Source organism: Nycticebus coucang, chromosome 22 (genome assembly GCF_027406575.1).
Source record: "Nycticebus coucang isolate mNycCou1 chromosome 22, mNycCou1.pri, whole genome shotgun sequence".
NCBI lineage: Eukaryota > Metazoa > Chordata > Mammalia > Primates > Lorisidae > Nycticebus > Nycticebus coucang.
In genome coordinates this window covers 1,024,198-1,043,513 of record NC_069801.1, presented here as the reverse complement: position 1 = coordinate 1,043,513, position 19,316 = coordinate 1,024,198, and the positions used below count along the sequence as shown (strand labels likewise).

At 56.9% G+C, this 19,316-nt stretch overlaps 1 protein-coding gene across 1 annotated transcript; it reads left to right on the top strand.

Annotated features, from left to right (window-relative positions):
• Positions 1 to 12,467: 12,467 nt before the first annotated feature.
• FAAP20 (FA core complex associated protein 20) lies at positions 12,468 to 18,205 on the top strand. The gene is made up of 4 exons (XM_053575222.1): positions 12,468 to 12,554; positions 12,806 to 12,944; positions 13,046 to 13,326; positions 17,233 to 18,205. The coding sequence occupies exons 1-4, from the start codon at positions 12,493 to 12,495 to the stop codon at positions 17,300 to 17,302; spliced, it is 552 nt and encodes a 183-aa protein (XP_053431197.1). The 5' UTR covers positions 12,468 to 12,492; the 3' UTR covers positions 17,303 to 18,205.
• The last annotated feature ends 1,111 nt before the right edge of the window (positions 18,206 to 19,316 follow it).

Below are 19,316 nucleotides of genomic sequence, written 5' to 3'. Positions count from 1 at the left end.
GCAGAGGCTGGTGAAAGTCACAGCCCCACTCTACCTTCCAGCACCCTGATAGGAAAAGAAGACATCACAGGCACCCACTTAGCTATTGACCCACTGATGCCTCTGTTCCCAGAAACGATACTGAAAGACAGAGATTTCAAGGCTCACATTCCTACACTCCTGCTTGATTTCAGGTATGAAGTCTGAACTCGCCTGTGTCTGACATCGGCAGGCGTGCTCGCAAGTCTGGGCATGAGGCAGGCAAGTGGGCGGCCCCATCTCCAGAGCCCCCCAGACCCAATCACAATCAGGTGTGTTGGGCCTGGGGGGTGGGGGGCCTTTCCCACCAGCCTTGCCCACAGGAGGACCCTTGAGAGAAGTCCCAGCAGGACAGAGTGTGCTCTCTGTGTTTGGAACCCCAGGCCAGTCCTCGTGGCTGTAACAAAGAGGTGAGCATGGCATATTCAATTCAGCACCTCCAAGCTCTGCCTGGTCTGAAGGCAGAACAGAGGATCCAGATCCAAGGGCTCTGGTCAGCCCGACGTGTCCTGCCTGGGCCAGGGGTTGCAACCCCAGGGGCTGGTGGGTGGATGAACATGGAATTGATTTCTTCTACCAATCTTATGGGGTGCCAAGCACACAGACAAGCAGGAGAGAGTTTCTGTTCTCAAGAGCTTACACAGTAGACCATAAAAAATATTTCCAACCAGGCGGCACCTGTGGCTCAGTGAGTAGGGCGCTGGCCCCATATACCGAGGGTGGCGGGTTCAAACCCGGCCCCGGCCAAACTGCAACAAAAAAATAGCCGGGCGTTGTGCCAGGCGCCTGTAGTCCCAGCTGCTCGGGAGGCTGAGGCAAGAGAATCGTGTAAGCCCAAGAGCTGGAGGTTGCTATGAGCTGTGTGACGCCCCGGCACTCTACTGAGGGCAGTAAAGTGAGACTCTGTCTCTACAAAAAAAAAAAAATATTTCCAACTATTGTACGTTGGAAATATTCCTCTTAAGAATAGACCAGGCTGGGCTCAGGGGCTCACACCTGTAAACCTAGCACTCTGGGAAGCTGAGATGGGTAGATTGCTGGAAGTCAGGAGTTCGAGACCATCCTGAGCAAGAGCAAGACCCTGTCTCTAAAAACTACCTGGATGTTGTGGCAGGTGCCTGTAGTCCCAACTATTGCGGAGGGTGAGGTAAGAGGATCTTTTGAGCCCAGGAGTTTGAGGTTTCTGTGAGCTATCGTGCCATGGCACTCTACTAAGGGCAACATAATGAGACTCTGTCTCAGAAAAAAAGAAAAACAGATTAGTGGGCAGCAGGTGGGGTGCTGAATCAGGGAGCTCCCTTTAAGATCCATCTGTGCAAGCCCAGATGAGTCAGGGCTGAGCATTTCAGACAAAGGACCAGAGAGGGCAAAGGCCCAAGGCAGAGCTCACACAGGATGGGAGACAGGGTGGTGAGAGGAAGTGGGGGGGTGAGAGGGTGGGCAGAGAGCACAGCGCCTGCTCTCCTGGGTTAATGGGACTTGGATGGGCACTGCTGTGAGCCCAGGAGACCTCAAAGCCACAGCCCGTTGATGATGGCTGGGTTGGAACAGCCATGGCCACAAGGTGGAGTAAGTGGAGGCTGGGCTCTGGGCCTCCCCCAGCTGTGGGGGCATCCCCTGAGGTTCCTGACTGAGCCACACCCCAAACCCTATACTTTCCTGCAGGGAAAACTGTGGGCCAGATAAGAGGAATCGATTGGAAGCAGATGAGGCTATTTCCCTGAACGTTTTGTTCCCAGTCCCGCCCCCAGCCTGGCACCGAGCTAGAGTGATCTGTGGATGGAGGGCCCTCGCGTGGCCCAGCTCACCCTGCCCAGGACCCTGCTGCCCACAACCCTGCCCACTCCAGCTGCAGCACAGGGCTTAGGTAAACAGGCACATCTGTGGCTTCAAGGCAAGAGGTTGGGGGGACCCAGGATGAGCTTGGGGTGCTCAGGCTGCTGCAGGCCTGGTGTCCCCTCCACCCAGCACCCTCCAAGGAGAGGTCCACCTCCAGGCCCAGCACTGCCCAGTGGGCTCTCATCGCCATGAGTAATATTTAACTTGGAAAGGCTTGTGGACAACTGCAGGGGAGAAGTTGACAACAAGTTTGGATTGTGGTCTGCTTGCCAGGAGGGGAGGGAGAGGAGGAATAGAGAGAAGAAGGGAGGGAGAGAGGGCAAAGTTGAGAGGAAGAAAGGAGGCCAGGAGGCAGGGCTCAGAGGACAGCTCAGGCCTGAGACCCCGAGAAGCCTGGGCCTGGAGCCGGACGACTGCCACACCCAGGAGCTGCAGCTCTGAAGCCGATAGGTCAATGGGCAGATACGTGGGGCATGTGGCTGAGCCCCCAAACCTCTGTCCTCCCTGCAGGCACAACCCTGGGTCAAGGGGGAGTCTTGAAATACAACTCTGGGGCAGAGAACACAAGGTGTGCGCGCACACGTGGGCATGAACATGCACACACTCGTAGTTGTTAGCAAAATGGCCCTGCCTGCAGCTGTGGGGCCTCAACCCAAGGCCGGAAAAATCCATGAGGCTGGAGCAGGGATGAGGTCCTGCCCAGCAGGGTTGGGGAAGGCAGAACTGGAGCCAGGACAGGGCTCTCCTCAAACAGATATGGTCTGGTATGGTCTGAGTCTCCAGCAGCACACACAGACCCTGCCTCCCAAGGGACCCGCGCCTACAGGGTTGACCACCATGTGCCTGTCTGGGCAGTGCTCTGGCCAGTGTGCCCTTGTCCACTGTAGGAAGCATGGCTATTCCTGGGAGGCATCTGCTCCACTGTGTACATGCTCCTGAAACATGCCAACAAACCACAGAAAGGTAGGAGAGTGGGTGCCAGGTGGGCAGGCACCCCGAGAGTGCAGAGAGGGGAGCACAATGGCCTGGGGTCAGGAGCGCTGGCTCCTGCCTCCATCTCAGATTTTTCCAGATGACCTGGGAACAGCTGCCTGACCCCCATGGATTCAGTTTTTCCACCCAGAAAAGAGAAGAGTGGCTTCAACTATCTCCTGGCTCCAGGTATTCACCAGACCATATCTGAAATGGAGAGAGGATCACTGCAGAGGGCCCCACTCTAAGGACCAAGGAAATAAGACACCCTGGGTCCCTGTGCCACCTGAGGCCTGGCTGGGGGACCAGCCAGGACACAACTCTGCAAGCAGCTCTGGTGACCAGGCCCCTGGCTCTACTAAGCCAGATAAAATGTCACACCTACCCCTCACCAATTCACCTCCAAGCCAGAATGTCGTGCATCTGTTTTTGGATTTTTCCCCGCCCCACAAATGTGTATTTTAACAGAGAAAAAATGTACTCCTCCCCTAACCTAGTAGTTTTTCCTGGTTTGCCCTTGGGCAAAAAGGTTTACCTCTCTTGCTGGATAAGGACATTTTGTCTGCCTTCAGAATGGGCAGGAACTGCTGCCTGGGAAGGTGAGCAGAGTGGGCAGGAGCTGGTGGAATATGGGACCTCAGCTGGGGGAGAAGTACTTTGGGCTCCCAGAGCCTCAGACTCAGTGACCTCATACCCACTTGGTGGAAGGTGCTCAGAGGGAACCCAGTCCTACTTCTGATATCTGCTCTGCAACTGTCTTTCATTAAAGTCAAACTATTTGTCAACTTCCCAGCCCTGGGGACCCCTGTCAATACATAGATTGCCAATCATGACCTCACAAAAGTAAGGCTTCCGTGGGCTTGGCAGAGGGCCTGTGCAGAGTACAACCATCTCTTCCAGAAGGTGCCTTTGACTGGGACTATGAGTGCTCAGAATATGTGAGGGGACCCAAGATCATGGCCCCTTACAGACAGGGGCTCCAGGACGGGACACCTGTGTGGCCTCCATTCCTCCCTCACAGAGCTCAGCATGTGGAGTTGGAGAAGTGAACTAACAGGCACAGACTGTGTCCTTGGCCCCCCCTCCCCCAGATTTGCAAATTTGAGCAAAGCGCCTACTCCAGGGACACCTACACCCTCATGGAGCGTGAATGGCAAAGCGCCTGCAAATGGGACCTGGGTCTCCATTCCTGCCGGCAACAGAGCTCTCAGGTCACGCTGAGAAGGAGCAGAGGTCCCTGAGGCGTGTGCCCCTCATTCCCTACAGGTGTGTTGGCAGGTGCAGGCCCCGAGTAGGGAACAGCAGGTCAGGGGTGCCCTTCACAGCACCCTCCTGGCATTTTGGGGACAGTCAAGGAGAGACGCCTTGACAACGCAGCCTTCACACTGCAGACAGCGTCCATATCCATCATGAGGTGCCGCGGGGCAGAGGCCGGAGGCCCTACTCCCCGGTAGGTGGTCGATCACCGCGTAGCCGCCGAGCACTGAGACGTGAGGGCGACGTGCGCTGCGCCCTCGTAGGCACTCACTGACCCGCAGAGCCAGCGTGAGCCGAATGTACAGCAACTTGCTGGTGACGCGTACCGGATCCCACGTAGAGACGCGCCGGGTTTGACACGTACACGCACAGCCGAGCGCACGACCACAGCAATCGCTTTCCCTCGCCCCCTTTCACCTCCCACCGGCGGCCGCTAAGATCGGAACCACCTCTGCACTGTCAGTTTCTGCTGGGGGCGCCCTGGAGCCACGTCCGACTTGGAAGCCGCAGAACCCACGGGACCTGGAGGAAATTCCAGCCGCGAGGCCACCACGGCTGCCCGGCCCAGCGGGTAGCTTGGAGGCCCAGCGAGAACGGGAGGAAGGCGACTGGGCGGCCGAGCCCCCGCGCGGAGGACAAGGGTGGCGGGGAGGGCCGCGGGCGGGCGACTGGGCAAGGCAGGACGTGACACCGAGGGGCGGGGCCTGTCGAGGGGCGGGGCGCAGATGCCTGGCAAAGGGCGGGGCGTGGAGGCTCCCGGGAGGTGGGAGGGGAGGGCGGAGCGGCGGGCTGAGAGGGAGCTCCCAGGAGGGGGCGGGAGAGGAGGTCTGAGGGGCGTGGCCTGAGTGGTGCCTGTAAAGGGGCGGGGCGTGGGGGGCGTAGGGTGGAGTGTCTGGCAGATGGACACAGGCTGAGGGAGTGAGCGCCGGACAGAAAGAAGGTGAATGAGGGCGGCCGGGGAAGGCTGACCAGCAATTCAGGGCGGCGCCGCAGGTCAGAGGTGGGGACATGCTGACTTAGGCGGGCAGCTTCTGCCTGTCCGCGGGACCCCACCCCACAGGGTGTCACAGCCAGTTCAGCGCAAGTCTGTTACCCGCTGGCCCCGGAAGCGCTGGGCAGCCCAGACAAGGGTAGCTGGGAGGAGCCCACCCCAGCTGACATCCTGCTAGGCCGTGGGCTGGGCCCTCAGGGAAGGCCATGGGGACTGTGCCAGGCTGGGGACCTCTTCTATGTGGCCAGGCCACAGGGCCCAGGCTGAAGCCCTGGGTTTCCAAGTTCCTGCCTACTTAGCCTGGAGGCATTTTCCTGGTTGTTCCCCTGCTATTCCAACAGACCCTGTCATCACGTGGAGAAGAGAAGCCCCTATTGCTGACCTACTGTCCTCGGGGCCACATCCCAGAAGGGGTGAGAGTCCTCAGAGGAGGTGGTAAGGTGAGTGAAGGGCCGTCTGCTGCTGCCATGCCGTCCAGAGTCAGGCACAGCTTCCTGGTGCTAGCAGGACCACTAGCACGCCAGGTACCCAGGCCTGGGAACTCCAGAGAGACACTGGCCACACTCACTGGGTGCTGTGGACCTGGGCAGTTGTGGTCACTGGGTATCACCAAGACTATCTGCGGAAGATGAAAAGGGGTGGGTAGGCCTGGCAGGCAGTGAGGAGCCACCCTTTCCCCAGGATGCTCAGAGAGCCAGGCGCTTACTTCACTCTCTGAAGTAAGGGAGAGGAGGTCACTAGGTGCCACTACGTTGGTAAGGCCCCCTTGGTCAGTTGGGCAGCAGGATGGGAAAGCAAGAACTCCCATCCTGCGTGGCTACTTACTGTCACATAGACACTGGCAAGTGGACAGATGCCCTGGGCCCTCGCCAACAGATCTGCAGTGGGGCCAGCTACCCTTGTCTGGGCCACCCAGCACTTCCGGGACCAGCGGATGATGGACTTGTGCTGAACTGGCTATGACAGGAGTGGGGTCCCATGACAACCCTCCATTACAGGGTCAGGGGTTACAGGCTGGTACCCTGGAAATAACTAGCATGGTTAAGGGGGACCATGCAGGTGTGAGGCCCAAGGTGTGGCTCTAGGGCTGCCCAAGGGATGGACAGGAAGCTCCCATCCGGCGTCTCCCATCTGCTCAGGCCCCAAACGCAGCCCGCATCCTGGTGTTCTGAGAAATTAGGGACTTGCCCCACCGCAGCCTCAGAACTGGAAGGTAAAGGGCTGCCCAGACTTCGCTAAAGGTGGACAGGTCAGTGCCAGGCTGATCTACGAGAGATCAACCATGCTGGGCTGAGCTGGCCGTGGCAATGGTGACCCACACACAGTAGCTGCCTAGAACCCCCAGCTCCATGGTGCCCAGGAGACTGTGCTGAGGAGAAAGGTGGCAGGAAGAGGGAGGAAAGTGAGCTGGCCTCAGTGGCCCCAGGGGCCTTGGGGCAGCTACCTTGGGGGTGGGGAACCTGCAGCCTCAAGGCCACATGAGGCCCTCCAGATCCCCAAGTGCAGCTGTTGACCAAATCCAAACTTCACAGACCAAATACTCTTATATTATAAAATTCGGATTCAGTCCACCAGGTCTGATGGAGATATGAGCACTCACTAGGCAGCAGGACAACTGCCACTCCAGGGCGCCACTCTGGGGAGGAGGAAGGGGCTGACCACATTGGACCTCCCTCACACCACAGTGTGGGAAGTTGCTCCCCCCTCACGGAGGTGAAACTCAGCTGGGGCTCATGATGGGCATCCCAAGTGGCACATACAGAAGCTGTGGACCGAGGACACCACCTTCTTAGACTCCAGGGAACAGAGAGGTGGCCAAGGTCATGGAGGAGGGTCCTGCTGATCTGGGGTTTGCTGGGACATCCCTGAACTTGGACAGGACTTCCTAGGGCTTAAGGAAGCACACAGGTAGGAAAGATAACTTAAAAATGGGGCCAAATATCTTTAAGGTCATTTTTTTTGTTTTTGAGACAGAGTCTCAAGTTGTTGCCCTTGGTACAGTGCTGTGTCATCACAGCTCACAGCAACCTCAAACTCTTGTGCTTAAGTGATTTTCTTGCCTCAGGCTCACAAGTAGCTGGGACTACAGGCGCCTGCCACAATCCCCGGCTATTTTTTGGTTGCAGTTGTCATTGTTGTTTAGCTGGTCCGGGCCAGGTTCAAAATCCACCAGCCTCAGCGTATGTGGCCGGGGCCCTACCCACTGAGGTATGGGCACCTCCCTTTAAGTTCATTTTCTACTAGATGAACAAACACAGACTTACTCCCCTCCCCAGGCAGTGCCTTCTCACTTCCCTCCCCGTCCTTCTGGAGCATGCTCTCAAACCCAGATAGGTTGCTTATTGTGTGTGTTTCCCATTCCTCCTCCCACATTCTGGAGGAATGTGCCCTCTGGGCTGCCCACTGGCCTGAACTGCCAATTCAGGGAGTAGTGAGGGAGGCATTTGGATGGTGCCAACTCATGGCTGACATGAGGTTCTCTCAGACCAATCAGAAAGTTAGACAAAATGACGTAGAGTTGGAGCCCAAAACTCACAGCTGCCCTGCTGCCTGCATGGTAAGCCAAGCACAGTCTTTCTACTCCAAGTGGAAACCTGTTCCCTGCAGGCCAGTTGGGTCCTGTGGCATCTCTGGACATCATTGCTGTCCCTAGGCAGTAGATACCAAATTGGGGCAAAGCTGAGTCCAGTGGAGCTGAGAAACCAAACTTCCCTTGGGGAGTCCCATGGACTATCCTGACCACCCTCTCCACTGGCAGAGGTTTACCTGGCCAGCCAGGATTTGACATCGTCCCTTCCTAGGCCCCTATGAGGCCAGAGTTTTGCTGGTGGTAGCATCAACTTTCTCAGCTTTGGTGGTGGTGGGTTGTTAGGACCCAACCAAACTGGGCTCAGCATTTCAGTTGAACTGGATGAGAGACAGCTGCTGTGTTAGCTTCCTTAGGCTGTTATCATCAGTGACCACAGACTGTGTGGCTTGAACAACAGAAATTAATTCTCTCTGGGTTCTTACAGCTACAAGTTCAAAATCAACTCATCAGTGGTGCTGTGTCCCCTCCAAAATCTCTACCTTTTCCAGATGCTCCTGGCATCCCTCAACTGTAGCCACATTACTCCAACCTCCACTTCTGTTGTCACATGGTCTCCCTTGTGTCTCTGTACCCAAATTTCTGCTTTACTTGTAAGGACACCAGTCATACTGGAATTAGAGCCAACCCTAACATTGTATGCCTCCAATCTTTATTTGATTGCACAGGCAAAGACCCTATTTCTTTTTTTTTTTTTTTTTTTTTTGTGGTTTTTGGCCGGGGCTGGGTTTGAACCCGCCACCTCCAGCATATGCGACCAGCGCCCTACCCCTTTGAGCCACAGGCGCTGCCCAACCCTATTTCTAAATATTCACAGGTCCAGGTAGACATGAATTTGGGGGAGACGCTATTTAACCTAAACACCTCCAAAGCTCAGTGTCAGCTTGACTTATTTTCCCCAAAGCAGTGGTGCCCTGAGAAGTCTCCACTCCTTGTGACTGCTCCTCTGTGCTGGGCATCCCATGAGGCTTTGGGGACTTGGAGGGGATTGAGCGCACAGGATTGGGCTCAAGGGAAGGGAGCCCACCATCCAAGCCCTGAAACTCCTGATCAGGGCAAAGGGGTAAGGAGAGCAGCTGGGAAGGGGACATGAGAGCCATGAGGGCTGGCCTGAGGGTCAGCAGGAGCCTGCCACGTGGGAGGGGCCTAGCTGGGGAAATCGGGTGTAAGCCAGAATGACAGGGTTCACTGACTATCTGAAGCAGTGTGTGGACGATATGAGAGGGTGGCTGCACTGGGAACGCCATTCCAGAGGCAGGCTGTGGCTAGGTGGGGGTTCAGAAATGGGGTGTCTGTCTCCTAGCCCAGACCATCTTCCAGGCCAGCTGCCCCTTGATTTCAGGCTCTTGGGGCTGTGGGGGCCTGAGGATGCCGTAGCCTGCCCCTATTCTACCTGTTAGTGTCGGCCCTAACGCCCACTCTGCTGCCCGCGGATCCTGCGATGTTTCTCAGGCAACTGTCTCAATACAGCCTGTCTGCCTGGCACTCTGCACCCTGTAAATGCTGCCGTGCCTGGCTCCTGCAGGCCTGCAGGTGTGGCAGAGCACGGCCTACTGCCTGGCTGCATCAGCAGGCTACTCTGGCGGAGAAGGCAGCCCAGGCCTCTTGGCTGTCCTCACTGGTGAGCGGTCACTGCCAGGGCACCCTATGCGGGTGCCGGTTTGCCACGTGGTGAGGTGGGAGACAGCCAAGTGCTTCAAGCACGCTCCAGGCGTGCCTGTCCACTGCAGGCTTCATTTGGAAATTGGGAGGCTGTGCTGCCTTCTTCAGGGCCCTGCCAGCCCTTTACGGTCTCCAGCTGATTCTCAAGGTGGCCTGGTGTCAGAACCAACCCCAGGAAATCAAAGGAGGGTGTGGGCAAGTGAGTAGGATTTGGGCAGGCCCCGTCTGGCCAGCAGGTTTAGCCCAGCCTCAGGGCTGACCACCCCTGCCTTGGCATCAAGGCAGACCAGGAGCTCTAGCTGAGACCCTGGGGGTCAGGGCAGGATGGAGACAGCCCTGGCCTGGGGGGTGAGGATGCTGGGCTGAGACACTTGTTCCTGGATAGTGGGATGTTGGGGAGGCATGGCACCCCTGACCTGCTGGCAGCAGGCCTCAGCTCATTTCTGGGGCCAGCTCTCCAGGGGTTGTGGTTGTTCATGTACAAATGTGTCAATAAACAGGGGGACCCGGTGGGGGGAAGGGGGTAAAGGCTCCCAGCTGGCTAGTCTGGTGGGGGTGGTGGCTCTGACCCCACCCCCCTGAGCACTTTGCACTTCACCTGATGGGAGCCTTGAAATATTCTCTTATAAACATGGATTTTGGCTTGTAAAAAACTTGTTTCCGCAGTGCAAGCGTCAGTCCCAACCAGAGATTATTTTCCAATAAAGCTAAACTCTGTCACCACAGCAGATGGCTCGGAAAAAGTTAGTCTTTTCCTCAAGCTCTACTTGGAAACTTCCACCTCCACACCTGCCCTGCTGTGCACATAACTGGAGACAGCTGGGACCGGGTGCTGTGTCAGAGGTGTATGTGCTCCCCACCTTCCTCCCCACTCTGGCCTCAGAGTGGCCATGCCTCACACAGGCCTGGGTGAGAGGGGACTGGGAGGAGGGCTTCCAGACAACTATACCTGCTGTGTGCTCAGAGCAGGGGTCACCCCAGCTCCAATGTCTGCAGGAGGGTCCCAAACTGTAAGGGCCTCCCACCCAGCCCCTCCCCACTTACAGACAGGAGAAGCCCCCAGAAGGACAACTTTTACACACTGTGCTGGCTCTGTGTCCCAGAGCCCTCTGTTCTGCCAACTAGCACAGGACTGGCCTGGGGTCCTAGCCTTCTTCTCTTGTTGGTCAAGGGTAAATGAGACCCACAGGGGTGCTAAGGTGAAGGAGAGTGGGGTGTCCTGTGCTGTTCTGCCACAGGCTGGAGCACCCCCAAGGGCGTGTACCTCACTAGAGTCAAGGTACCTGAAGCTGAAAGCTCCCTGAGGAGCCCACAGCTGTCATGGGTCAGCCCTCAGGCCAGCACAATTGTCCAGGGGCTGGGCCATTTGACACCCCTCCTTGTTCCTGTCTTGTTCTGCCCCTCTCGGGCTGAGTGGCCTAGTACCTGTGTGGGGAGGCCAGGTGGGTGAAAGTGCCAGTGTTTGGGCTCCTGGGGGTGGGAGTGTTGGGTCCTCCTGCTCAGAAAGGCCCCTGTTCAGGAGCAGCAACTGCCCACACAAGTGGCCCTCACAGATTCCACAGGTCACCTCATGTTTCTACTCCAGGTCCAGGGCAGGGGCCTGAGGTCCTCAAACTCTGCCTAAGGGACCCAGCACAGGGCAGGAGAGGGTCACCAGGAGAAAAGCAGGCAGGGACCAGCCTCAGGTCCAGCTGTGGACCCTTGGGTGAAGGAAGCCAGAGGGAGGAAGGGAGAAGAGGGCAGAGACATGGAGCCTGGCACAGCTCTGAGAGCTGAGCAGATGCTCCCCTGATCACTCGCCTGCCTCCTGCCTTGGAAGGCTGGCACCAATCCTCCTGGATGTCCCCAAGGCCCCTTTGCAGAAGCTTGGTGACACTTCCAGGAGAGTCTCCGAAGCTCCAAGGCTGAAGCCAGGGCCAGCTGGGCACAGGACATGGGAGCCCCCACATCTGGGCTTCTCTCTCCTGAGAGCAGGCCTGGCTTTGGGCCACCTCCTATAGGGCCCACCCTGCCTGCAGCAACTCCCCTTGGTCTCCTGGGCAGTACCCATGGCTGCATCTCCATTGGCTCAGCTTGTGGGGTCTGTGTTCTCACAGGTGGGGGATTCTTGGGGTGTCCAAGGTGTAAACAGTTCCTGGCACAAGCAGGCACTCAGGTCATCAACAAACCTGCTCATGCTCTTGAGGTCTGCAGGGGATGAATGGTGACCTCAGCACAGACCCTGTGCCAGACTGCTGGATACTAACCCCAACCTCCAGGCCTGGGCAACTTAGAGAACAGTGGGCCATTCAGGTGGCCACAGCTCAGGGACAGGCCTACAGTTAGCACTCGGGAAGGAGTGTACACACACCCCAGGCAGGTGAGAGGGCAGGTTGCAGGGGTGGGGTGCCCCCAGAACTACCAGGGTTGGGCAGGGCAGAAATGGACAAGGACTCCCAGAGTCCTGAAGTGACGTCTGACAGTGGCCCCTAATACCCACCCCCTACATACCTCAGTCCCGTGAGGGCAGAGCCCCCCCTTAGGCCCAATGTAGTGGGGGTGGGGGAGGCGGGTGGTTGGGCCACGGGGTGCCGGGCACTTCCTGGAGCTGCCCAGGGTGTCTAGGCATCTGCTGCCACCAAGTGGCAGACATGGAAGGCGCCTGGTTGGAGAATGGGGGGCCCAGGAGGGAACGGGGGTTCAGGGAAGCTGGTTACCGGCCCCTAGGAGCCCAAGGCCCCAGTTAGCCGCCCGGACTTCGTCAGTTTGCCTTTTCTTTCTTAGCTAAGGAAACTAGGCGCCCTCCCTTCCATAAGGAAACGTGGCAGCAAAGGGGATTCAGGGCTTTATTTACTCACGGAGTACCAGGAAGAGCGCTGGAAGCCAGGCACGGCTGTCCACGCTGCTGGCGGTGGTAGGGCCAGGGCCCCACCAGACTCTCGGCCGGGCACCACTCTGCCGGAAAGTGATTCCCGCCCCAGTCCCATCCTGCGGAGCAGGAGGAAACCTGGCCTCAGTTTCCCCAAGGCTAGGTCTGGACTTTTAAGCTGCAGCGGGGCGGCTGGCGGATTTCACCTCGCTGCCCTAGCGGCCGGGCTGGGCGGAGTCTGTCCTGGGGGCGGGGTCTGCCCTGGGGGCGGGTCTGGACGGTTGGGATTGGCTTCCGCCGGACGCGCTCTCGGGGTTGATGGAGGAGTCCGGGAGGCAGCGCCTGAGGCTGAGACGCCGGAGGCCTCCTTCAGGGGACGGGTGAGGCTGGGACTGGGAGTGCTATCGGGGCGGGGGAGGCGCGGGGCGCGGCCAGCTTGAGGTCCGAGCTGAGGCCGAATCTCGCTCCCACGTGCTTGTACCCAAGCTCCGCGCCGTCCGCTCCTGGGCCACGCGCTCTGGCGCTCCTCCAGGCTGAGCCCCCGCCCTGGTCCTCAACCCCGCGTACCCTACCCACGGCGGCCTCCTGAGTTCCCCTTGCTGATCGCCTCTCCCACTCCCTGTCGTCCCAGGCCCCCGAGCGGCCGCCCCTGGTTTCTCCAGGAGGGCAACAGCGAAAGCGAGCGGCTTTGGATCGAGCTGCTGCGCACTGTGAGCCCGGATCTGACCCTGGATGGCGAGCCGCCGCCTCTGCCTGCCTTCCCCGGCCAGGTGCGCCCACCAGGACCCGCGGGGTGGTGGTAGTGGTGTCTCCAGGCCCGGGAGAAGCCGCGGTGCTGCTGGGCAAGGCCCGACGACCCGGTGTTTTGCAGGAGTCCAGGGGCAGCCCAGAGCGCCCGGCACCCCCCGAGGTCTTCACAGTCGGACCCAAGATCTTTTCCTGGACGCCCTTTCCACCGGCCCCGGCGGGCCCAGGCCACTCCCACGGGCCTCTTTGCGGGGCAGGAGGACGCCCGGAGTCCCCCACCAGGTCCCCTCAAGTACACCCTGCGCCTGAACCCAGGGGGACCCCCACCTTCAAGGAGCAGCCGGCTGTGGAAGGGGCACTGGCCCTGCAGAGCTGCCCGATGTGCCAGAAGGACTTCGCCCGGGAGTGAGTGAGCCCTCCCACTACCCTCTGCCTAGCGACCCCAGCCCCATGTGGAAAGCTAAGAGAGTACCTTTTATTTTAGTTTTCTTTGTTTTGAGACACAGTCTCATTCTGTTGCCCTGAGGGAGTGCAGTGGGTCATCATAGTTCATTGCAACGACCAGCACCTGCTAGGCTCAAGCAGTTCTGCCTTGACCTCCAATGTGCTAGGATTACAGGTGTGCGCCACTGTGCCCAGTCTTAGAGGGTGCCTTTTATTATTTATTTATTTATCATTTTTTGAGACAAGAGTCTCACTGTGTTGCCCCAGGCTAGAGTGCTGTGGCATCAGACTAGCTCACAGCTTCCGCCTGTCTTAGCCTCCAGAGTAGCTGGGACCACAGGCACCCACTACCACCCTGGACTAGTTTTTCTATTTTTAGTAGAGACTTGGTCTCCTTCTTTGAGCCTTTCTTTTTGCAGTTTTTGGCTGGAGCTGGGTTTGAACCTGCCACCCCTGGCATATGGGGCCTGCGCTCTACCCCTTTCAGCCACAGGCACCACCCTGGTCTCATTCTTGATCGGGTTGATCTGAAACGCCTGAGTTCAAGAGATCCCCCTGGCGTGGCCTCCTGGAGTGCTGGATTACTAGCATGAGTGCCACACCCAGCCTAGCGGGTGCCTTTAAAATTGTGTCTGGCACAGAGAAAGTTGGCATAGGGTGTGACTGTCCAGGGGGCTGGTTGTTACTGGTTTGGGGGTCCACCTGATTGTCACCTTCGGAGGCCCTGTGTATAGGCTTACGGCCCATACAGAGAGCTCTGACCAGGGTCCACCCTGCTCTTCCAGGTGGCTAATCATAGCTAGCATCCTCAGGCCCAGAGGTGGCCTCCAGGGCCAAGCCAGGCTGTGGGTTACTGCAGTTTCCTATTTAAATAGCCATATGAATATTTTACCACTGGTAGTAGGTTTTATTTATTTATTTTATTTATTTATTTATTTTTTGTGGTTTTTGGCCGGGGCTGGGTTTGAACCCGCCACCTCCGGCATATGGGACCGGAGCCCTACTCCGTGAGCCATAGGCGCCGCCCCGTAGTAGGTTTTAAAAGGAAGACCCCGTGTCTTTTTTTGTCTGGAGATGCTTTTTCTTATTTTTATTTTTTTATTTTTTTATTAAATCATAACTGTATACATTGATATGATCATGGGGCGCTTTTTCTTATTTTTAAAATCCAATACATATATATTTTTTTGAGACAGAGTGTCCCTATGTTGCCCTCAGTAGAGTGCTGTGGCATCACAGCTCACAGCAACCTCCAACTCCTGGGCTTAAGCGATTCTCTTGCCTCAGCCTCCCAAGTAGCTGGGACTACAGGTGCCCGCCACAACACTAGGCTATTTTTGGTTGCAGTTGTCTTGTTTGGCATTCGAACCCATCAGCTTTGGTGTATGTGGCTGGTGCCCTAGCCGCTGAGCTACAGTTGCTGAGCCCCAATACCTATTTTTATACCTTCTTTTAAATAGGGGGATGAAACCCAGTTTTGCTGAGAGGTTAAGCACAAACTGCCAGTGTGTGGGCCTGGTGTCTTATGGGCCCTGGGGCAATCAGCTAACTCTCTGCTTGGGCTTCTTGCTGAGAGTTGTGGGATGTGGGGTCAGGAGAGGTTGAGTGCAGTTGGGAAGTTCTTTTATTTTATTTGTTTATTTATTTTTTGTAGAGACAGAGTCTCACTGTACCGCCCTTGGGTAGAGTGCCGTGGCGTCACACGGCTCACAGCAACCTCTATCTTGGGCTTACGTGATTCTCTTGCCTCAGCCTCCCGAGCAGCTGGGACTACAGGCGCCCGCCACAACGCCCGGCTATTTTTTTGTTGCGGTTTGGCCGGGCCTGGGCTTGAACCCGCCACCCTCGGCATATGCCGCCACCCTCGGCATATGGGGCCAGCGCCCTACTCACTGAGCCACAGGCGCCACCCAGTTGGGAAGTTCTTAATGAGGTGGTTAAGCCAATAGGTGGTAGGTTTCAGATTTCATGTGGGTACTTAAGCTATGCCCTATGTTACTGGTCTTCTAGAAGCAATAATAGCCAGGGAAGGTGAAGGGAATGGATTCCAAAGTTAGCAGCTGAGGATAACAAAAAACAAATCAAAATAAAAGCACAAAACGATCAAATTAATTACCTGAGTATACAGAACAAAACCCATGAGAGAGGACCAGAGAGATGAAATCCTCAGACTAATAAAGAGTGACATTTTATGGGAACCAAGCCCTTAAGGGCTGGTGTTGGAAGTGAACCCAGAGAGTACCCTGGACTGTTCTACTGCCCATCTTCATTCACACCCAGACAACTTGGTGGGGGTGGCTCTCCGCAGGTGGGGTCCCTTGTGGGTGAAGCCACAGTCGCATAAGTGGGGCTCAGTGGGCAGCTGGAGCCACATCCAGGGCCCAAGGGAGACAGCACTGCATATTTTGTGAATGTTGTAAACTGCAAACACCGGTCACTTGGCAGGTCATGATAAATGTTGTGAAGGGAGTGAGAAGGCCTCTTGATTCTTACCCAGCAAAAGTAACTTCAGAAGATCCTGTTGGAAGCCCTAGAGAGAAATCCACTCTCTGGGCAGAAGCCCTTCAGAGGGTCCCCACTGAGGGATACCACCTGGAAACCCCTCAAGATGGCCTAGGCCCAGATTTTAGAACCTTCTGGTAGCCTGGCGAGAGCATGTGGAGGGAGAGGCTGCTTCGAAGGCTGGGCTGAAGCCTGAAAGTCCTTGACCAGCCAAGTGGCTCTTGGGGATGTGAGACTATACGGGGTGGGCTCTGCCCATGCCAAGAGGGCAGCTGATGGCCACAGAGCAGCACCAGGAGTTGTCAGAGTCCTGCTTCAACAGTGCAGGTGGGGATCTCTGGCCATGATCTGGAGGAGGAGGCTTGAGGGCTACAGTGGCCATGTGGACGGGGTGCCCAAGCCACAGGGAGTGATCCAGAGCAGAGTCTGAGGGACAGTGGCTGGCAGGCAGATGCAGGGAGGCTTGGTGCTGACAGCTCAGTGGACCTGGCTACTGGTGTCGGGGGGTGCCCAGCAGTGGTGTGCAAGGGACAGTCACTCTGAGGGGCACTGACCACCTGGCCTCCAGCAGCCTACCATCTTGGCTGCTGTTGCCCACAGCTCTGGGCATGGTCTCAGCAGCGCTGCGAGTGCCCTGGTTTCGCCCCCTTGGTGGGGGGTCACAGCTGGGAGCTGACAGTCTGCCAGGCTCAAGCTCGCCTTGCTTTGCTAGAGCCTGGCGACAGTCATTCTTGACTCCCTTCCTTTGGCTGCTAATGGGGCCAGATGAAGTTAGGGCTGGAGAGTGCCTGCCTGTCCCGATGCCCAGGGGCTGACAGCAGGCCCAGTCCACAGCGGGCTCAGTCAGTCCTGAGCTGAAGGACCACCACCCATGTCTGCCTTTCTGCTTCCTGTAAGGCAGTGGTGGCTCTGCCTGGCAGGGACACCACCTTCCTGCGTTGCCTGTCCAGGCTGGGAGTGGGAGGGGTTTCCATAGGAAAGGAGGGCTGCCTTGGCTGCTCCGTGATCTAGAACCCCTTACTGGGTTTGTCCTGCTGCTGCGGACAGGGGTGAGGACAGCCCGTGCTAGACCCTAAGACTGGACACTGTCAGACCTCATCTGCCAATTCCCTTGGCTCCATCCCAGTGGGTGCCAGGCTCCCTGGGGTGGGGGAGCTCAGACACTGTGCCTGTGGTGAACTTTTGACCTGGAAAAGGGTTTGGGAGAGCTGGTTACAGTCAGTGTGTCACCCAGGCTTGTGGGGGCCTCTCCTTCCACCAAGGATGGGGCATGGAGGGGCAGCGAAGTGCTGGCCAGGTGGTGCCCTTGCTGTGACTGGCTCTGCACGAGGGGTGGCTGAGTGACTGTGTCTCCTTTCCCTGCAGGGTGACCCAGCTGGACATAGACGGCCACCTTGCTCAGTGCCTGGCAGAAAGCACTGAAGATGTGTGGTGAGCACCAGGGTGTGCAGAGCCCTCGCCAGGGTCCCACCAGAGTCCTGCTCTCAGATGTGTACACGTAAACTGTCGGTCGTGTCTCTTCCAGCCTGAAACATGGGCTTCCTTTTACTTTCCTGATGGTGGCGTTAGGGGGGATTTGCCACAGTAAGAGCCGAAACTACATGTGAACTCCTTTTCCTCACAGATGGAGCAGCCATCCCGTGTGGGCCGGGCAGACTGGCTCGGGATAATGTTTTTCTAGGCACAAGGACAGACATGGTTGGCTCATGTCTCACCACTGTTAATTCCTCAAAGAGAATGCCCATTCCTTGTACAGCTGCCAGGTGAGGTCACTGTCACTGTGCTATCACATGTCTGTGTCCCCCAAGTCCTCACCCCAAGGTGATGGTGTCAGAAGGGGCCCTTGGGGCAGACCCCATCAAGTCATGAGGATGGGTGGAGCCTCATGATTGGGTCAGGCAGACCCCATCAAGTCATGAGGATGGGTGGAGCCTCACGATTGGGTCACAGGGTTCTCCCACCCTGTTAACTGAGCACACTGTAGGGAGAAGCTGTCCACAGCCCACAAGTGGCCCCAGAGCCTGACTGTCCAGGGCACTGGAGTTGACTCAGACACCGCTGGGGGCTCTGGGACCTCAGCACTGAGTGGCAAGACTTGAAAGCAGCTTCTCCTCCAAGGGGGACTAGCAGCAGGTGGTCCCGTCCTGTTGAGGCTGACAGTGTGGGTGGGAGATGGAGCAAATGCGTCTCTGCAGGGTCTCCTTCCAGTGCTGTCTGGCCGGGCTTGGGGCTGCTCAGTGCCAGTCACTGGTGTCTGCAGGGTCCAGGGTACCAGCCAGGGGGAGGGGCAGGCGCCATGTGAAAACTCGAGTAATACTCAGAAAACAAATCCCTATTTTCCTTTTTTTTTCTTTTTTTTTTTTGGTTTTTTTTTTTTTTTTTTTTTTTGGCCGGGGCTGGGTTTGAACCCACCACCTCTGGCATATGGGACTGGCGCCCTACTCCTTGAGCCACAGGCGCCACCCAACAAATCCCTATTTTCAAGCATGGCTTCAAAATGTCTTGACAGCCACAGGGTGGGGAGGGGGAGCACATTACTAAGTAGGGGAGGCCACTCTGACAGCCCCACTGCCCGGCTCTGGCTCTGTGGCATTCTGGAAAAGGCAAAGCTGTGGCAACAGTGAAGAGACCCGAGTCTCCGGGGTTGGGAGGGGTGCAGGGCATTCGCAGGACAGCAAGACGCGTGAGGGGTGGTGGGTCAGTGTCACTGCACGTCTGTCCAGCCCCACAGGCTATGTCACCAGCAGTGAAGCCTGATGTGAACTGTGGTCTCGGGGTAAGGTGACATGTCAGGGTAGTGTCACCACAGTGCTTGGTGCACTCTCTGGGGGATGTTGATGGGAACGCTCTGTACCTTCCACTCTGTTTTGCTGCCAACCTAAAACTGCTCTAAGCAAATTAAAGTCCATTTAAGAAAATAGCTTCAAAAATCTTTGCTTCTTCAAAACACTTTTTAACAAAAATAACAATACAAGGATTTTCATTAACGTCTTTAATGAATGTTCAAGAACACGAACGCCCTTGGCTGTTGAGGGCAAGAATATCACCCATGGGAGGAGAGCTGCCTGCCACGGGCTCCGCTGACCAGTAGCACAAAACCACGCACACGTCTGTACTGATTTACAATCATTTATGTTACCAGAGTTGGCACGAACTATGTCCACACATTGAGACCAGACCTGTTTGTGAACGTCAGAGATTTTTATGATTCAACCCACAGTTCAGCATATCCTTTGCCTTCTTTTAATTTATAAAACAAATTACTGTGTGTGGAAGTCTCCCCTTCTGATGGGCACAATGTCACTTATAAACTGTGCACCCAACTGGTGATCCCAGACTACCTGGGCAGCATCGCAGGGTCCAAACGGTCTTAGGGCCCTGCAGGGACACGTCAGGAGGAGGGGGCTGTGGAAGGCAGTTGGCTGTTCATGCCTTGCTTGCTACACTGG